This window comes from Bactrocera dorsalis, chromosome 3 (genome assembly GCF_023373825.1).
Source record: "Bactrocera dorsalis isolate Fly_Bdor chromosome 3, ASM2337382v1, whole genome shotgun sequence".
Taxonomy (NCBI): domain Eukaryota; kingdom Metazoa; phylum Arthropoda; class Insecta; order Diptera; family Tephritidae; genus Bactrocera; species Bactrocera dorsalis.
Genome location: NC_064305.1, coordinates 69,063,543 through 69,079,402, shown reverse-complemented (window position 1 = coordinate 69,079,402; position 15,860 = coordinate 69,063,543). Strand labels below are relative to the sequence as shown.

The window sequence follows — 15,860 nt, the reverse complement described above, 5'->3', positions numbered from 1 at the left end:
CAAGAAGCCCAAAAAAAATTTGTTTTTATTATTATTCACGCTGTAACTCGCCTTTATTGGTGTGTTGCAGCTTAGCGAAGTATTAAATAAGTAAGTAAGTAATGGATTTTTTTTTTTAATTTTCGCTCGAAAGTCGGCTAAAAATTAACATTTTCCGGTTTTTATTTTTACAAGCCATTCTATTTGAAGGTAAATGATTCAGTCCCATTTTTCATTTCACACAAACGATTTAGCCAGCTGTAGCGAACAGACAAAAGCCCAACTTATTTTTATATATAAGATTAAGATAAGATTCTCTAACCCAATTTCCTCGTAGCAATCTATATCTTTGATATCGTGTTTTCCAGAAACGACCGACAAGTAGTACTTTTTAATCAACCACAATCACGTCTTGTTGCAAAATAGACAATGCATTTCTGCTGTTATGCACAAAACAATTACATTAAACTTACGATTTGATTCTTTATTCATCATATAAATATTCTGTAGTAATTTCTTTCTTGCCATTTTACTACTAAAAACTAGTTGTATCCGATATTTTAAGAGCTGAGGGTCACTGGGAGAAATTAAATCGTGAAAAGCTTATATTGGCCTGAGAAATATGTACATGGATCTGTCCTAATAAATAATAGAGTAGATTAATTGAATTACAACTTAGTAGTAACCACATCCAGTAGAGTTTTATGCCACAAAAATAACAGCGTTTTTAAATGAGTTTTACAATTTTATTAATTATAGATTTCAATGGTTAATATTGTTTAAATTCATCTTCGAATATAATTTTATAAACAAATCAGCGCAACATCTCGTATTTTTGAGATGTCGGTTAGAAATTGTTAACACCTTCTTTTCTCACCAAGCAGCTTTACATTTGCTTGAACAGCAAAAATCAGGCTATTTCTGCAGCTGTCATAAAAACTGGCCGTTCCAACTCAAGTCTTTGTATGGAAAACTTTTTTATTTGCCAAGATATCTTTAAGAAATTTGATGTTTATTACATCGTCTAAGACAGCCCTACAACCTCCCATGAAAATTTTCAAATCGGACTACTTTAGCATATAGCTACCATATAAACTGACTAGTCGAGCTCAAGTCCTTGTATGGAAAGCCTTTTAATTTGATAAGGTATCTTTTCGAAATTTGACACAAATTATTATAAAATACATCCCTATAATATCCAAAGAAAAAGTTTAGATCAGATAGCTTCCACACAAACTGATCGATGAAAATCAATATAAAGACTTTGTATACCCCTTTATGCTAAAAAATGCACCTGTGAGGCCATTATAGCTGTTTTGCAGCCAAAGTAAACGATTTTTTTTATTGGTAATAAAAAGTTCCTAGTAATATTTTTATAATTTTTTAAATACAACACATCCCACGTTTGGAGTTGTGTTCCTCGTAATCTTAGAATGAAGCCTTTGTAGAAATAATCTCTGATTCCCTTATAAATTCCTTTAAAGTAACCTTAAAAACTCTGCGTAACCTATCAACTGCTTTAAGGCAGATAAATTATTATTTTTTTATTGTTGTCTCCTTATGTTTTGTTTTAAATCGTCTCTTGTCTTGCATTCATTCTTAACTGAGCACAATTTCATTGCAATAAATTTAAATTTACAATGCCAACCACAAACACCCGCACACCTACACCTGGCACCAGCATTCAAGATTTGTATGTACGTGTGTGTGAGCGCATAAATAAACAGCTTGAAATGTAGAGAGCAATCAATGCCTTTGTGGCATTTAAAATCACAGAATCACAGAATGTTGGCATAATTGCAATTAGTTGCACGCGTAATTGTTATTAATTGCAAAGTTTTCAAGGTCTTGGCCAGGAACGCAAATGCAATAGAACGCTTTTACAGAAAGTTGCCTGCTCACTGCAAACGAATAGGGAAAATGCAGCACTTGCAACACTTTGAAATATTAAAATAATTATTTTACATATAAAACCAATTGCAGGTGTGGCTGCGAGCAGGTGTTTCTGTGTGTGAGTGTGTTAGAGTGTTAGAGTGCGAAAAATCGAATTATCAAGAATTATTAGAATGCACACTAATTATACTGGTACTTTTGTTAGAATTTACTTTTAATTGTTTGGAATTATAACAACTTGAGCGATGTCTTGAAAAAGTTACTCATACGCCGTGCTCACGTGCTAATTTTTATACAGTGTACATTGTGTATTAAGTTTGCCACGAAGTTTGTAACACAATGAAGGTATCGTCAGAGGCCATATAAAATATATATGTATATGTAGTTATAAATGATCAACAAGATAAGGTTAACCGATTTAGACATGTCCGTCTGCCTGTATATACGCGACGTAGTCCATTACTCTTTATTTGATGAGATGTATTCAAGAAAATTAACCAGGATTATTTTCTAAAGCAATAATGCAATCTTCGAAGAAATTGTTCAAATCGGTTAACTATAGCATATAGTTGTCATAAAACCTGAACAACAATAAAATTCAAGTTTTTGCATTAAAACTTCTTTATTTGCGAATGCTATTGTAGTTCCGGTGCAATCACAGTTAATGTTTTTTCTTTCTTTATGAACCTCTGTCAATTTTGCGTGCAGTTTTTATCTGAAAATAAACTTAGTGGCTACGTTAAGGCTAATAATTAACCACTTAACCACATATTTCGGAGAAAGGAACGAAATGTTCATTTTGTAAGAAGTCTAAACCATTTAAATTGTTCTAAAAGTTATTCCTCGTAAGATTTTGAGGCATTACATATACTTCGCAGAAGTAAAAGTTGATACTCTTTGACAAGAAAGCCTCTTAAATTCACCAAATACTTTTTAGTATACTCTTATAAGAATTCAATCTGATCTGATTCGATAATTTCAGACTTCTTTCAATATAGATGCCGAGTTTTTATGTCAATTTGGAAATGTGCCAATGAAAATAATCCAGGAACTGTTTCAAAATCCATTTTCATGTTTATCAAAGGTTACTCATACGCCATGAATACGTCAAATATTTGTATACCAATTTTTATACTCTCGCAACAAAGTTGCTAAGGAGAGTATTATAGTTTTGTTCACATAACGGTTGTTTGTAAGTCCTAAAACTAAAAGAGTCAGATATAGGGTTATATATACCAAAGTGATCAAGGTGACGAGTAGAGTTGAAATCCGGATGTCTGTCTGTCCGTTCGCCCGTCTGTAACTTGAGTAAAAATAGAGATATCATGATGAAACTTGGTACACGTATTTCTTGGCTCCATAAGAAGGTTAAGTTCGAAGATGGATAAAATCTACCCACTGCCACGCCCACAAAATGGCGAAAACCGAAAACCTATAAAGTGTCATAACTAAGCCATAAATAAAGATATTAAAGTGAAATTTGGCACAAAGGATCGCATTAGGGAGGGGCATATTTGGACGTAATTTTTTTTGGAAAAGTGGGCGTGGCCCCGCCCCCTCTAAGTTTTTTGTACATATCTCGGAAACTACTATAGCTATGTCAACCAAACTCTGTAGAGTCGTTTCCTTCAGGCATTTCCATATACAGTTCAAAAATGGAAATACAAAGGTTATGTTGAATATCACTAAAAGTGCGTTACCGACTAACAAAAAACGTCAGAAACACTAAATTTTACGGAAGAAATGGCAGAAGTAAGCCGCACCCAGGCTTTTTTTTAATTGAAAATGGGCGTGGCGTCGCCCACTTATGGACCAAAAACCATATCTCAGGAACTACTAATCTAATTAATTTTACAGCAAAATAAAAAAATATGTAAATGGAGAATGAAATCACGATTATCACTTTATCATGCGAGAGTATAAAATGTTCGGTGACACCCGAACATAGCCCTTCCTTACTTGTTTAGAATTATTATTATCAAACTTTTCGTTAGTATATGCAAGCTAAGTCAAAATTTTTATCTTCTTATATTGGCAGGTTGACATTTTAGACACTTCTGGTGATATGCAATTTCCCGCTATGCGCCGTCTGTCTATTGCCACCGCCCACGCTTTCATGCTGGTCTATGCGTCCACGTCTGCGTCGAGTTTTCAATGTGTCAAACAGTGTTTTGAGGAGATACGTGAGCAGCGCGCCGACTATCAGGTGAGTTTTATTGTTTGTGTATTGCTTTCAAAAACAAATGCAGAACGAGTTTTGAGGGGTATATATACAAGATCTGTGCAAAAGAAACGAAACTTTTTAAATATAACTGTTTCTGGTGGCTCCACCTATTGGTGGGTATATGAAATAAAAAGTTTGATTTCTTGTTGACATTTCGTAAAAATTTTAAGGCAATTGGATAACTACAATCGATGTTATCGATGAAAAAGTGACAGCAGCTTTTGGTCATCGGTCGTAAAATGCATTCTAAACAAAGAGCAAATATTAAATTCTGTTTTAAACTTAGGAAAACGTTTCATGAAACATTTCAAATGAGGAAAAAAGTTTGTGATGATCAGTGCCTATCCCGTAGTAATGTGCATGAGTGGTTTAAGCGATTCCAAGAAGGTCGTGAGGACAAGAGCCATCACCGAAAAAAAGTCGCCTTCAGAAGTCAAAAATAAAGACAATGCTGATTTGTTTTTACAATTCCGAGGGTATTGTACAGCGAGAGTTCATCCCACCTGGCCAAACGATTAATGCTGTATTTTACCTTGGTGTTATGAAGCGAACTTTTGTCACGCATTCGATGTGCTCGACTACAATACCGTGAGGCAGGGTTCTGGCGCCTGTTGCACGATAATGCGCCGTGTCATCGGTCGACGCTTGTCACTGATTTTTTGACAAAATCTCCATATTAACCATTAATCACTCACCCTACTCACCTGAAATGGCATCCTGTGATTTTTACCTATTTGGAAAACTTCATTTGCCCGTGAAAGGACACTGGTTTCAGGACATTTCAGCTATCAAAAAGGCGACGACTGATATTCGTAAGAGCATTCCGAAAAATGACTTTAAACACTCATTTGAAATGCTAATTAACCGGGCTAAACGCTGTATCGATGCACAAGGAAACTACTTTCAATAAAAAATATAACGTTTGAAAAATACAAATTTTTTGTTGTTTTTTTAACAGTCCTGTTTCTTTTGCGACAGACCTTGTATATGAATTGTATACTCTTAAGTATATGTAGCCTTGTTGAGCGCCTTTCGCAAGACGAACACGCCATAGAACATTATTGGCTTGACTACGGTTTCACAACAACACCTTTGTTGAGAGTTCCACCTTTTCCCTATAACTATCCTAATTCAATATAAGGCAACCGATCCTTACTCTTTCCTCTATGAAAGTTTCCTATCAAACATAAGCTTAGTTATATTGCCGATATCGGACAAGTGTATCACTTCTCTGTGAGGAAAGGACTTTTACAGACAGTCACACATCCGAACTTGACTAAATTGACTCAGCTGGTCACTCTTATCATTTATATTAGATTTTATACGGTCTCCGACGTTTTCCATTGGGTATGAAAATCAACTTTCTTTCCACAGCATGAACTGCCACTAAATTAAATTCCACTTTAAGAATTTGCCGCCAACACTTGCTCACACATCCTTATGTATGTACGTATGTAGTTCATTTATGATTTTATTTACTGTGGCTCGCCACAATTCCACAACGAAAAGTAATTAAAAATTGGAAGCAATCAATTTGCGAGTCAAACGAATAGTAAAGGGAAACTGTCAATAAATGTGTGTGGCAGGAGAATTGCGTTCGCCGTGAACCAGACGTCCAAACAAACAGATTTTCGGTGTAAAAGCGTCATTAAATGACAAGGAAAGGGAATTATTACAAATTCATTTCGATTTACAAGATCAACTTTTCACACTCACACACATAACTTTACACCGAGAAGTGTGTCAACAAGTGTGCTTATGCTTACAATATATTTTGTTGTTGCTTTTCATACATTCATATGTTTGTTCGATTGTTCGTGGCAGCCAGTTTGACGTGCAAATAAGCCAGCTTGCCGTGACATTCGGTGACAAGCAAAACAATTTGTTTCCAATGTAGTTAGAAACTAATGTGACATAGGCAGAGCTGAAGATAAAATGCTCAATGAACAAAAAATAAAACGTAAATAAAAAACAAAAAAATCAAAAAAAATTTACCAGACTGGTAAGTAACTTATTAGTCAGAAATGTATTATTGCATACACTGTTTAGAGTGACAACTGACAGTTGACAGTTGACGGTTCGATAAACAACTAATCTTTGAAATTATTCGCGTATGATTTTTCGTCGATTTTAAAATTCTATAATTCTTATGGCATATGACTCAAGTGGAATTGTGAATGGGAAAAATGAAATAATCATATGGAATTTAAATTTGTGCTTTGATTGTGGTGCCACGTTGGAAAGAGCATATTAAAATAAACAAGATTGAACTCAATCTGAAATTATCAAAATTTAAACGACTAATAGGACGAAGGTCAAATCTGTTCATACACAACAAATTACTTCTTTATAAACAGCCGGCATAGTCATATGATGCCAATGAAAGCAGTATTAATATTATACAATCAGAAGGCATTGTAAATACTCCTTGGTACTACAGAAATACCGATATTCATCGATGGTGAATACAGTCAGCGAAAAAATAAGGAGTCAGGTAGCTGCCCACTACAAAAAGCCAATGCACATGTAAACGAGGAGGCGAGAAATCTCCTCTTAGACACATGTCACGATACATATGATTTCACAATAGCTTTTAGGGGAACCAAATTAAATTTATTTCAAAGCAATTAATTAAAAATACAAAAATTAAAGAATGTAATTTTCATAAAAGTCAGCCCGTCTTCGATGGTTGTTGCTCTTCGACATCTCCTCCACTTCACACCGAGTCGTATTTTCTGTCACAAAATAAGCTCAGAGGCGTATTTCTGTGACGAGATCGTCTTTTATTTTTTTCAAGGAGCTCGTGTCTCCAGTTTCATGAAGATATTTCTTACTTGATCATATATAAGAAGTTTTCCAAACTAAACAGGACTTAAAAAAAACAGAACAAATGGTTTTTCGGCAAAATCCATTTATTTTATTCAAAACAGTCTCCTTCGGCTTCAATACAGCTTTTTTCATGATCCAAAAGCATGTCGAACGAGTGTTTTAGCTCGTTGGCCGGTATGGCCGCCAGTATGTCGGTGCAAGCCTTTTGAATGGCCTCTACGTTTGCATAAGGCTTTTCTTTCATGGGCAAATGCATTTTTCCGAAAATGAAGAAGTCGCACAGTGCCATATCATGTGAATACGGGGAGTGGTTAACGATTAAAATGTGATTTTTATTCAAATAGTCGTCTTTCGAATGTTGGATTTTGAGCAATTTTTGGTCGTCAGTCAATTTGTGCGGAACAAACCGTGCACACACCTTTCGTAAGCTAAACTGTTCGGTCAAAATAAAAAGGATAAGTCGATGTCTTGGAGATGTTCAATTCCATTTCATGAATTTCGGCTGATTTTTGATGAATTCACGCACAGTTTCGATGGAATTTCCGGTGATTACAAAAAGTCCTGTTTACTTTGGAACACACCGTGTATGTATACATATGATTTCTTATCTATTTCGATTAATTTTATCCGATGCAAACAACAGTTAGGTGAACAAAAAGATTATACTGTGGAGCAACATATTTAAAGTGTCTAATCTAAACGATTTTATCAAATCCAATCAAGTGAACTATTTCTCTCTATTTACATATTTCTGTTTCCAAAACAGACTGTCACTAGTTGATATTTATTTACTGATATTTTTAGACTTAAAAACTAGCTCCAAACTCCCAGGCATCAACACAAATCAACACAAACTCGTAAACATACTTAACTTTTTTGCCTTTCTCTTCCTTTTCATGTAAATTGCTGCTGCCAAAGGATATTCCCATTGTTATCGCCGGCAATAAATCTGATTTGGCCAATACACACAGAGAGGTGCGACTGGAAGAAGTCACGGACTGGGTCTACTGTGAATTGCCGCGACTAAGGTGAGTTCAGATAAATCTAAATTTATTTATAGCCATTAGTCTGTGTGTCTGCCTGCATGTGTTATACATTTTTGTCCATCATAACGGCATATTTTTGCGGTTTTAGTGTCTGCAAACACAACATATTTTTTAATACATCTCTCATTGTTGTTGGTCGCTTCATGGCGTCGTCTCGGTTTGATTTATGTGGTAAGCCCGAAACGGCTCCTTCCTCCTGCGGTCGGTAGCACATTTCATTGTGTGTGTGGTATTTATATATACAAAAATGTGTTTTGCATAAACGTGCAGATAAAGATGTGAAAAGAAATTTATTTATACGAATACAACGATTGTGGGCGAGCGTGTACCGATTTTCAATTGACTGGGATACAGTTATGCAAATTGCCGGAATAAATAAGTTGCAGCCGATTACAGTTAATATGCTTGATTAAGCATAACAACGAAAGCGGCACAAATGCTTGAGTGCGTGCGTGTTGCATATGCAGGGTAGTACATATGGTAATTTAAGTATTTAAGTATTAATTAAAAAAAAAGTCGCAACTAGCTTCATATCAGTAATTTTTTGATATGGCTCACATTACATTCGGACTTTTTCTTACTAATAAGTACCTCGTTAGTTATAATAAAAACTTACTTTACAATTGAACAAAAATATCCATGCCCCAAACTCATACTCCCTTAGGAGACCCCCGCTGTCTTATTCTCAAGCTCGGGTGCTCTGATTCTAAATTAGCATGAAGAATTTAGTTTTTTAGACTTTGGAATTAAAATATTTAAATTATAAACTTTGCTCATGGGCAGATATATAGCACCAACTTGCCGTTAAGACCCCATCGAATAAAAACAGCGATAGATATCAGCCATCACTATTTATTGATAAACGAGGAATGCACCGCGACTTTAGATTTATTGTGCCTTCTCCTAAATTACAAAGATTCACCTAGTCCAATATGCTGAACGGTGCTAGGGAAGCGATGTGCTCCCTATTTGGAAACATGGATCCAAGGGCCTTTAACCTGCCTCTGCAGACAATTAACAAGTGTTCTGGTGTTTCAGGCTCCCTGTCGCAGAATCGACGAGTACTCTGAGTTTTTCCCTAAAGAGTTTGATTGCATATTTAAACCTGATGAGGTTATAACCCCCCATTAGCAATATGGCATGTCGAATGCCATGTAGTTGTTGTCCATACCTCTCTCTGTTTACTCATCTTTCCTAGCGCCAAAGCTCTTTTATGGTTTTAAGACCCAGGCCATCGCCCATACGTAATTATCAGTCGCACGATCATTGTGTGCAGCCACCTAGCGATTCTTGGCTTGCAGCTCCAAGATTTTCCAAATCCGAAGTCAGTGATTGGACGAAGAACAAGGTAGTCCAGTTCCACTCCAGTTGTATGACTTTTTGAAATGATGGGTTCTATATTTCGAAAGTTGTGGTTAACATGTCTTGGTATATATCCAGTTAATGAACAGAGGAACAATGACAGTGAATTTAGCACCTTAAATTTAGATTTTCCAAAGTATTCAGATAAATTGTGTAACTGCGCAACCATAGACATATGTACAACTGTATTGCAACAGGTTCTCTAAAGATTTGGACCTTTTTTTTCAAAACCAAAACCTCAGGGCTGCCTGATTTCAATGGAATTTCCTTGCTGGATTCTCAGAAGTCAATGTCCACGACTGATTGATAGCCTAAAACTGGATCTTACATATTTCTGTGTAAATATTCGCGAGAGTACGTTAATTAAACAATTTATAGAGTAATTGTATTTCATGCCAATTTTATGTAAATTTAATTATTAACAAGGAAAACAATTTCATGTAACCAACCTAATCAAAGCGGGAAAAGAACTGTCAATCAAGGTGGATGCATGTGTGTTTGCAAAACGAAAGGGTGTGTATTGACATCTGTTGACATGAACCGCAGTTAAACGAATTTCCGCCCGCACACATTTCTCGGTTGGTGGGTAATTGTGTCGCCGCCAGCAACAGTTGCACTTGCGATGGGTGAATCGGTGCAATCAGTGCAAGGCAATGCAAGCACAGCGTCAAACGAAGTAATGCAACGCAATGTAGTAATTATTACAGCAAATCGAAAATGGCGGTTACCATTAAGCAAAACACCCTCCTCTCTATTCCCACACTCGCCGCTCTGCTCTCTTCCCTATGGGCGCACAACTGCTTTCCAAATGCCAGCGAACACGCAACAAATCAGCAGACCAAGTTAACAACAGAAAAGAGAAAAGTAAAAGCAAAAACAAAAACAAAAACCAACAAACAATCAAGCTCCAACTGTGACCGTTTAAGTGTGGCAACAACAATGCGGTGGCGATGGGAAATAAAATTAAAATACAAATAAAGTGGCGGCCAAGAAATGAAACTGTGAGGGCAAGTTGCACGCACATACATATTCACATGTATACATAAAAACATATACAAGCAAACCCGGGAAAAGCGCGGTTGTTGAAATCGGCGAAGCAAACAACCGCAAAAGACATTAGTACAAGTTGTTGGTGTTGCAGTATTTGCAGCGCCACAGCTGGCTTATAATGAGCGAAATGCACGCCAAATAGAAGTTTATAAGATCAACAGGGAAACTTGTTTTATCCGCCCTTCTGTGTCGCGCTGCATTTATATTTTAACAACAAAGTTGAATTTTAAGGTTAGAAACGAAGAAAGTTAGCATTTGCTCGACAATAAACATTTCAAATCAAAGAAAAAGACAAATAGATGGCATTCAATTATAACTTGCTTTTCATTGTTCCTGTTTCGTAAATAACACATATTAATACCACTTTAATAAAAAAATAAGCCACTTTCTGAGCTGAGAAACATAGAGCTTTGATCCGAAAACATCAGCTTTAACTTCAAAGAAGCTTAAATTCGGTATTTTCCGTTGCCAAAGCGCAAAGGACCATAATCTTCCGCAGAAACTTTCACTCGAAAACTCGCAACGTCGAATCATCAGATATTGTCATCGTGCATGCCTCTGCGCCATAAAGCAGGACGGGGATGATGAGTGACTTGCAGAAATTGGTCTTTGTTCGTCGAGAGAGAACTTTACTTCTCAATAGCCTACTCAGTCCGGAGTAGCACCTGTTGGCAAGAGTTATTCTGCCTTGGATTTCGAGGCTGACATTGTTGTTGGTGTTAATAATTCCTAGATAGACAAAATTATCGAAATATGAGGTTATGGTCAGCAACGGAGACAAGTCGCGAATGCTCGTGTGATCTTGGGTTCTCGGATGACCGTCGATTGGACTTCGGAGTAAATTGATGGCGCCATGTTTCATACATTCTTACATATCTGTTAAAATTTCGGGTTTATTACGCTTCAACATCTCCAAATATTGCTTCGAATGATCAAATCGTTTTCGTTTTTGGTCAAACGAGCTCGCGCGGCACCCACTTTGCACAGAGCTTTCTCATATTAGCGCCTAATATTAGGGATTTACACTTGATAAGAGGCGTGCATGTAGAGACCACGTGAAAATCAAGAGAACTTAGCTCAGGTTAAGTTTCCCTCAGCTGCACTGCCACTTAAGAGTCAAGATCCCACCTCCATCTGAAAAACAAGCTACTCATACATAAGACAAGCTTTTCAAAATAAAGTTCTTCTCGTCATAGTGGTATGCGGTTTATATTAGAAATGAAGTCCTTCATCAAGACCTAAAAATGGCCACTGTAAAAGACACTGTAGAAGAATTAGTAGGCGGTAACTCGCTTGATTGGAAAACTGTGACAACTTTTTATTTCCCACCATATACGAGTCTGCGCTGTTAACGTATGGACATTCCCAAAATAGCATTTTAAAAATATTTAAAAAAAATTATGCAAAATAGTTTACTTTCTGCTTAAATGGAGCACAACACTTTCAGTGCCATTATCCAAATGCATATGTCTGTGAAATGTGTCCCATGCAGACTGGGGAATACAAAACCAAAGTTAAACGCTCAACCAATTAACACAACAAAGACTGCGAAAATAGATACCCGCCCTCGCACTAAATTTGTAACAATCTCAACACACATACGTATGTACATTGACAACGACACACATTTGAATATAACAAATAATACAAAAGTAGATGTTTGGGCGCCATGGCATCGTTAACGCTAATATTAATAATACAAGGTGCATTCTAAAGTAAAGAGGACTTTTTGAATCTAGCGCCATCTATTTATGAGTCTAAAGAGCCAACATTAAATTTTGCTTTAAAATTGGTCAAACTTTTACCGAAACGTTTCACTTGATGAAACAAGTTTACGGCGATGATTGCCTATTCCGTAGGGTTGTGACTGATTATTTGACCAAAAATCACATTTTAACCATTAACCACTCCCCGTATTCACCTGATTTGGCACCGTGCGACTTCTTACTTTTTGAAAAACTAGATTTTCCCATAAAAAGAAAGCGTTATGCAGACGTAGAGGCCATTCAAAAAAAAGGCTTGCACCGGCATACTGGCGGCCATACCGGCCAACGAGCTAAAACACTCGTTCGACATGCTTTTGGATCGTGTAAAACGCTGTATTGAAGCAGAAGGAATCTATTTTGAATAAAATAAATTGATTTTTCCGGAAAAAAACATTTGTTCTGTATTTTTAAAGTCCTGTTTACTTTGGACCGCACCTTGTATGTACATTTAAAAAAGTAAATCCTGTGAATCTGTTCATGTGGACGGGCACACATCTTTCGGCACGAAAGCTACGTGGGCTGCCGTTGACTGGCGAACTGACTGCTTGGCTTACTGATGATTGCGTCAACGCTACCTGTGCTGCCTTAATTGCCACCAGCACCTTCCACGTTAGCATGTGTGCACGTATTTTCACATGGACCATGTGTGCTCACGCCGTTGTTGCCTACCGTTGTCAGCGGTGACTCCTCCAGCAGCCATTGTGTAATTTTGCATTTGCTCGGGTATTTTTATTATATTTTATTTCTCTTTTCATGTCATTGACAGTGACAAATTGTGCTTGACAGCGTGTAAGCGACATTTTTAGCCGAAACTAACACACTATCACTTGATTTACATATGTATAGATGGCATGCTTATCCACAGATTTGGTAATATAATACATTTTTTCTTCACTTCCATTTTGAAATTATACATATTATGTAATTGCTTTAATTTCTTTGAGTTGCAAGAGAGTTGAGCGTTTTTTTTTTCAAAGTATTTTTTGAGGCTCATAGGTTTTAAATTTAATATAACAATACTTTTTTGAAAGTAAAACACAGAAACTTCAATTTACGGGTACGTTTACTATCATTCGAAATAACACTCTTTAGCACTTATTTTTTGAAGAATATTTCTTTCAAACAAGGTCTTAGATGGTCCATCCATTGATTCCACTTTTCGATGACTCGTTCGAACATTTCGACTGGTAACTAGCGAATGACACGCGCGATGTGGAAACTGTACTTGCATTCATAGACTTTAGACTTTACAATTTAAGATCTCGACGTTACATGCGCCAAGTCGCTCCATACGTCAGGCCGAGTTGCTGCGAACGGCGCCGATTTGATTCTCCACGGTCTTTGTGTACATTCTCAGCAACGGTTTCTATTTTGCGTGCTGGACATGGTCTCTTCGGGAGAATATTATCCGATAACGAATGCTGGATTACGTTACAATCACTGAAATGTCACCCCCACTGAAAGCGAAGAGTTCTCCAGACATCTTACCATTTACCCTGGGCTATAAAGACCCAGCTGCTGATAGTTAACGTTTGCTGGGTTGGTCTGAGGCCCAACACTTCAATAGCGAATCGCAAGTAGCGATCCGTGGCCTTCCGTAGTTTTTGAGACTGAAGTACCTGTTCTAACAAGCTTGTCCAGCCAGCCAACCAGCCTAATCATGTAGTAACTCCGTTAATTATTTTAGAGTGCACAGTCAGCGAACTCAAGTCTATTGGTTTTAATATTTACAGTTACAATTAGCAATTTTACAAATAAAATTCTTATTGAATATTTTTATTTTAAATCTTCTATTTCTTTGACACATTTATTTAAAATACGGAAAGTCAAGGAGAGAGAAAGATAAGGAGAGAGGGTAGCTAAATTTACACCTCATGTTAGCGCAGTTATGTGACGTTACAGCGAGCACACAAGTCCGTCGATGAATAAACAACAAAAACCAAAATGCAACAACAACAATGCAGACTAAAACTTGAGAACGGTATATAACGGTAAAATAGCATAGCGTGCGACACGTGCTACTATGCACATGCAACATTGCCAATTGGTGGCAACACTGGGACTGAGGACTAAAAAAACTGAAAAAATGTGTATGTGTGTGTATGCACCCGTATTTGCCACTGTCTGCGCTTTATGCCGTTACACCATTGTCTGCATGCGGACTTTTGTTTATTTACGTAACATGATAACGGCCATTACACAGTTGAAAGCTGTGCGCGTCGCGCCCTCGCCGCCGCTATCAAGTAAACGCACAAATACTCACTCACACACACGTTCAAATACATACTTACATATGTATGTATATAAAAATATGCAAGGACACATTGTTTGCTTGCTGCACGCAAAGCGATCGTTTGTAAGCGGTAAATTTGTGCCGAAAATGTATTGTAAATTTGCCGCATGCACACCGTTATGTCGGTGTCAGCACCGCAGCGCCACCGGCCGCATCAATTGCCACCGTCGCGCCATTAATTTTGATGTCGGCTCGGCACCGTGGAGAGTTGAGGATTAAAAACTTGATTTGCTTTGTGGCAGATTGCATTGCCGTTGTTGCATGTAACTGTTTACCGCTATGTGCAAATATGTGTGTGCTACTTCAAAGTATGCGTGTCGTTGCTGTTAACCCACGTGTTACCTGTAACGTGACAAAATCGCCTTAAATACCAAATGCATACAGGGTGCTACATTCGGTTATATACGAAAAATTTTCTTAGGTCAGGCGCAGGCGCTGCCAGCTTTTCAGAAGCTCCTGGTACTTAAAAAATCTTTAAGCATTTTCAGTGCTATCACCGATCGCCATATTCGTCCAACACGGTAGTAAATACGAACAACCATAGATCGGTTTCGCACCACGTTTAGCCAATTGGATAATGCGCCGCCTCAGAGACTCCGTACTTTGCGCATCGAAAACTCTAATGCCGCTTTGGAGCAGTGTATCGAAAAAGACCCATCCACATTATGTCGCATGCTGCGAAAATGGTCGCATTTGCAGTGATATGAATCCACAAGCGATTGTTGAGAGTTACATACATTCTCAAAAAGTTACTGTTTGGTATTCTCTATGGTCAGAGGGAATCATGAGTCCATCTTTTTTCAAACAAGAAGCCGACCATAATGTGACAGTCAATGGGAACACTACAGAGCCATGTTTAAAGACTTTTTCGTGTCTGAGTTGAGGCATGTAGATGCGGCTGCCAGTGCTGCATTTCCAAGCATTAGAGGCGTCACAGAAGGCATTCTCCGGAATAGCCTTGAGTGTCAAGGTGCATGCTGCTTAGATCAAGGAAAAAATTCCGAGGGCCACATTTGGGCTGTAGGTCAGCTGCGGAAGCGTTGGGATGCCGGTCCTGGTTAGGTAGTTGTTCAAAAGTAAGGCGGTGTGAGCCGGGGCTTTGTCGTGGTGCAACTTCCAATCGGCTGTGATGTCTTGTTGGACCCGATTGACCCTTCATTTGAGTCTTTTGAGGACTGAACCACAAATTTTAATAAACTTAACATCTAAGCAATTAAACGAATACTTAATCGACGGTCTGAGTTCAAAACTTTGCGCACACGAGTCACATTATCGGTATTTGTCGAAGTCACAGGTCTACCGCTGGTGTCACCGAAACTCACCACTTCCTGCTAAAGCAACATCTGGATAAGCCTGCTTGATCATATCAAACATCTCTGTCGCAGATTTACCGAGTTTCACACAGAATTTAATTTAAT

The 15,860-nt window shown here is 37.6% G+C and overlaps 1 protein-coding gene across 3 annotated transcripts in view; it reads left to right on the top strand.

Annotated features, from left to right (window-relative positions):
* Positions 1-15,860, top strand: part of LOC105228997 (GTP-binding protein Di-Ras2) — a 70,890-nt gene that overhangs the window by 13,570 nt on the left and 41,460 nt on the right. For all 3 annotated transcript variants that reach the window (XM_049453208.1, XM_049453207.1, XM_049453209.1), the window contains exons 2-3: positions 3,911-4,078; positions 7,844-7,953. In XM_049453208.1, coding sequence (XP_049309165.1) covers positions 3,911-4,078; positions 7,844-7,953 — 278 coding nt within the window. The remainder of the gene's footprint in view (positions 1-3,910; positions 4,079-7,843; positions 7,954-15,860) is intronic.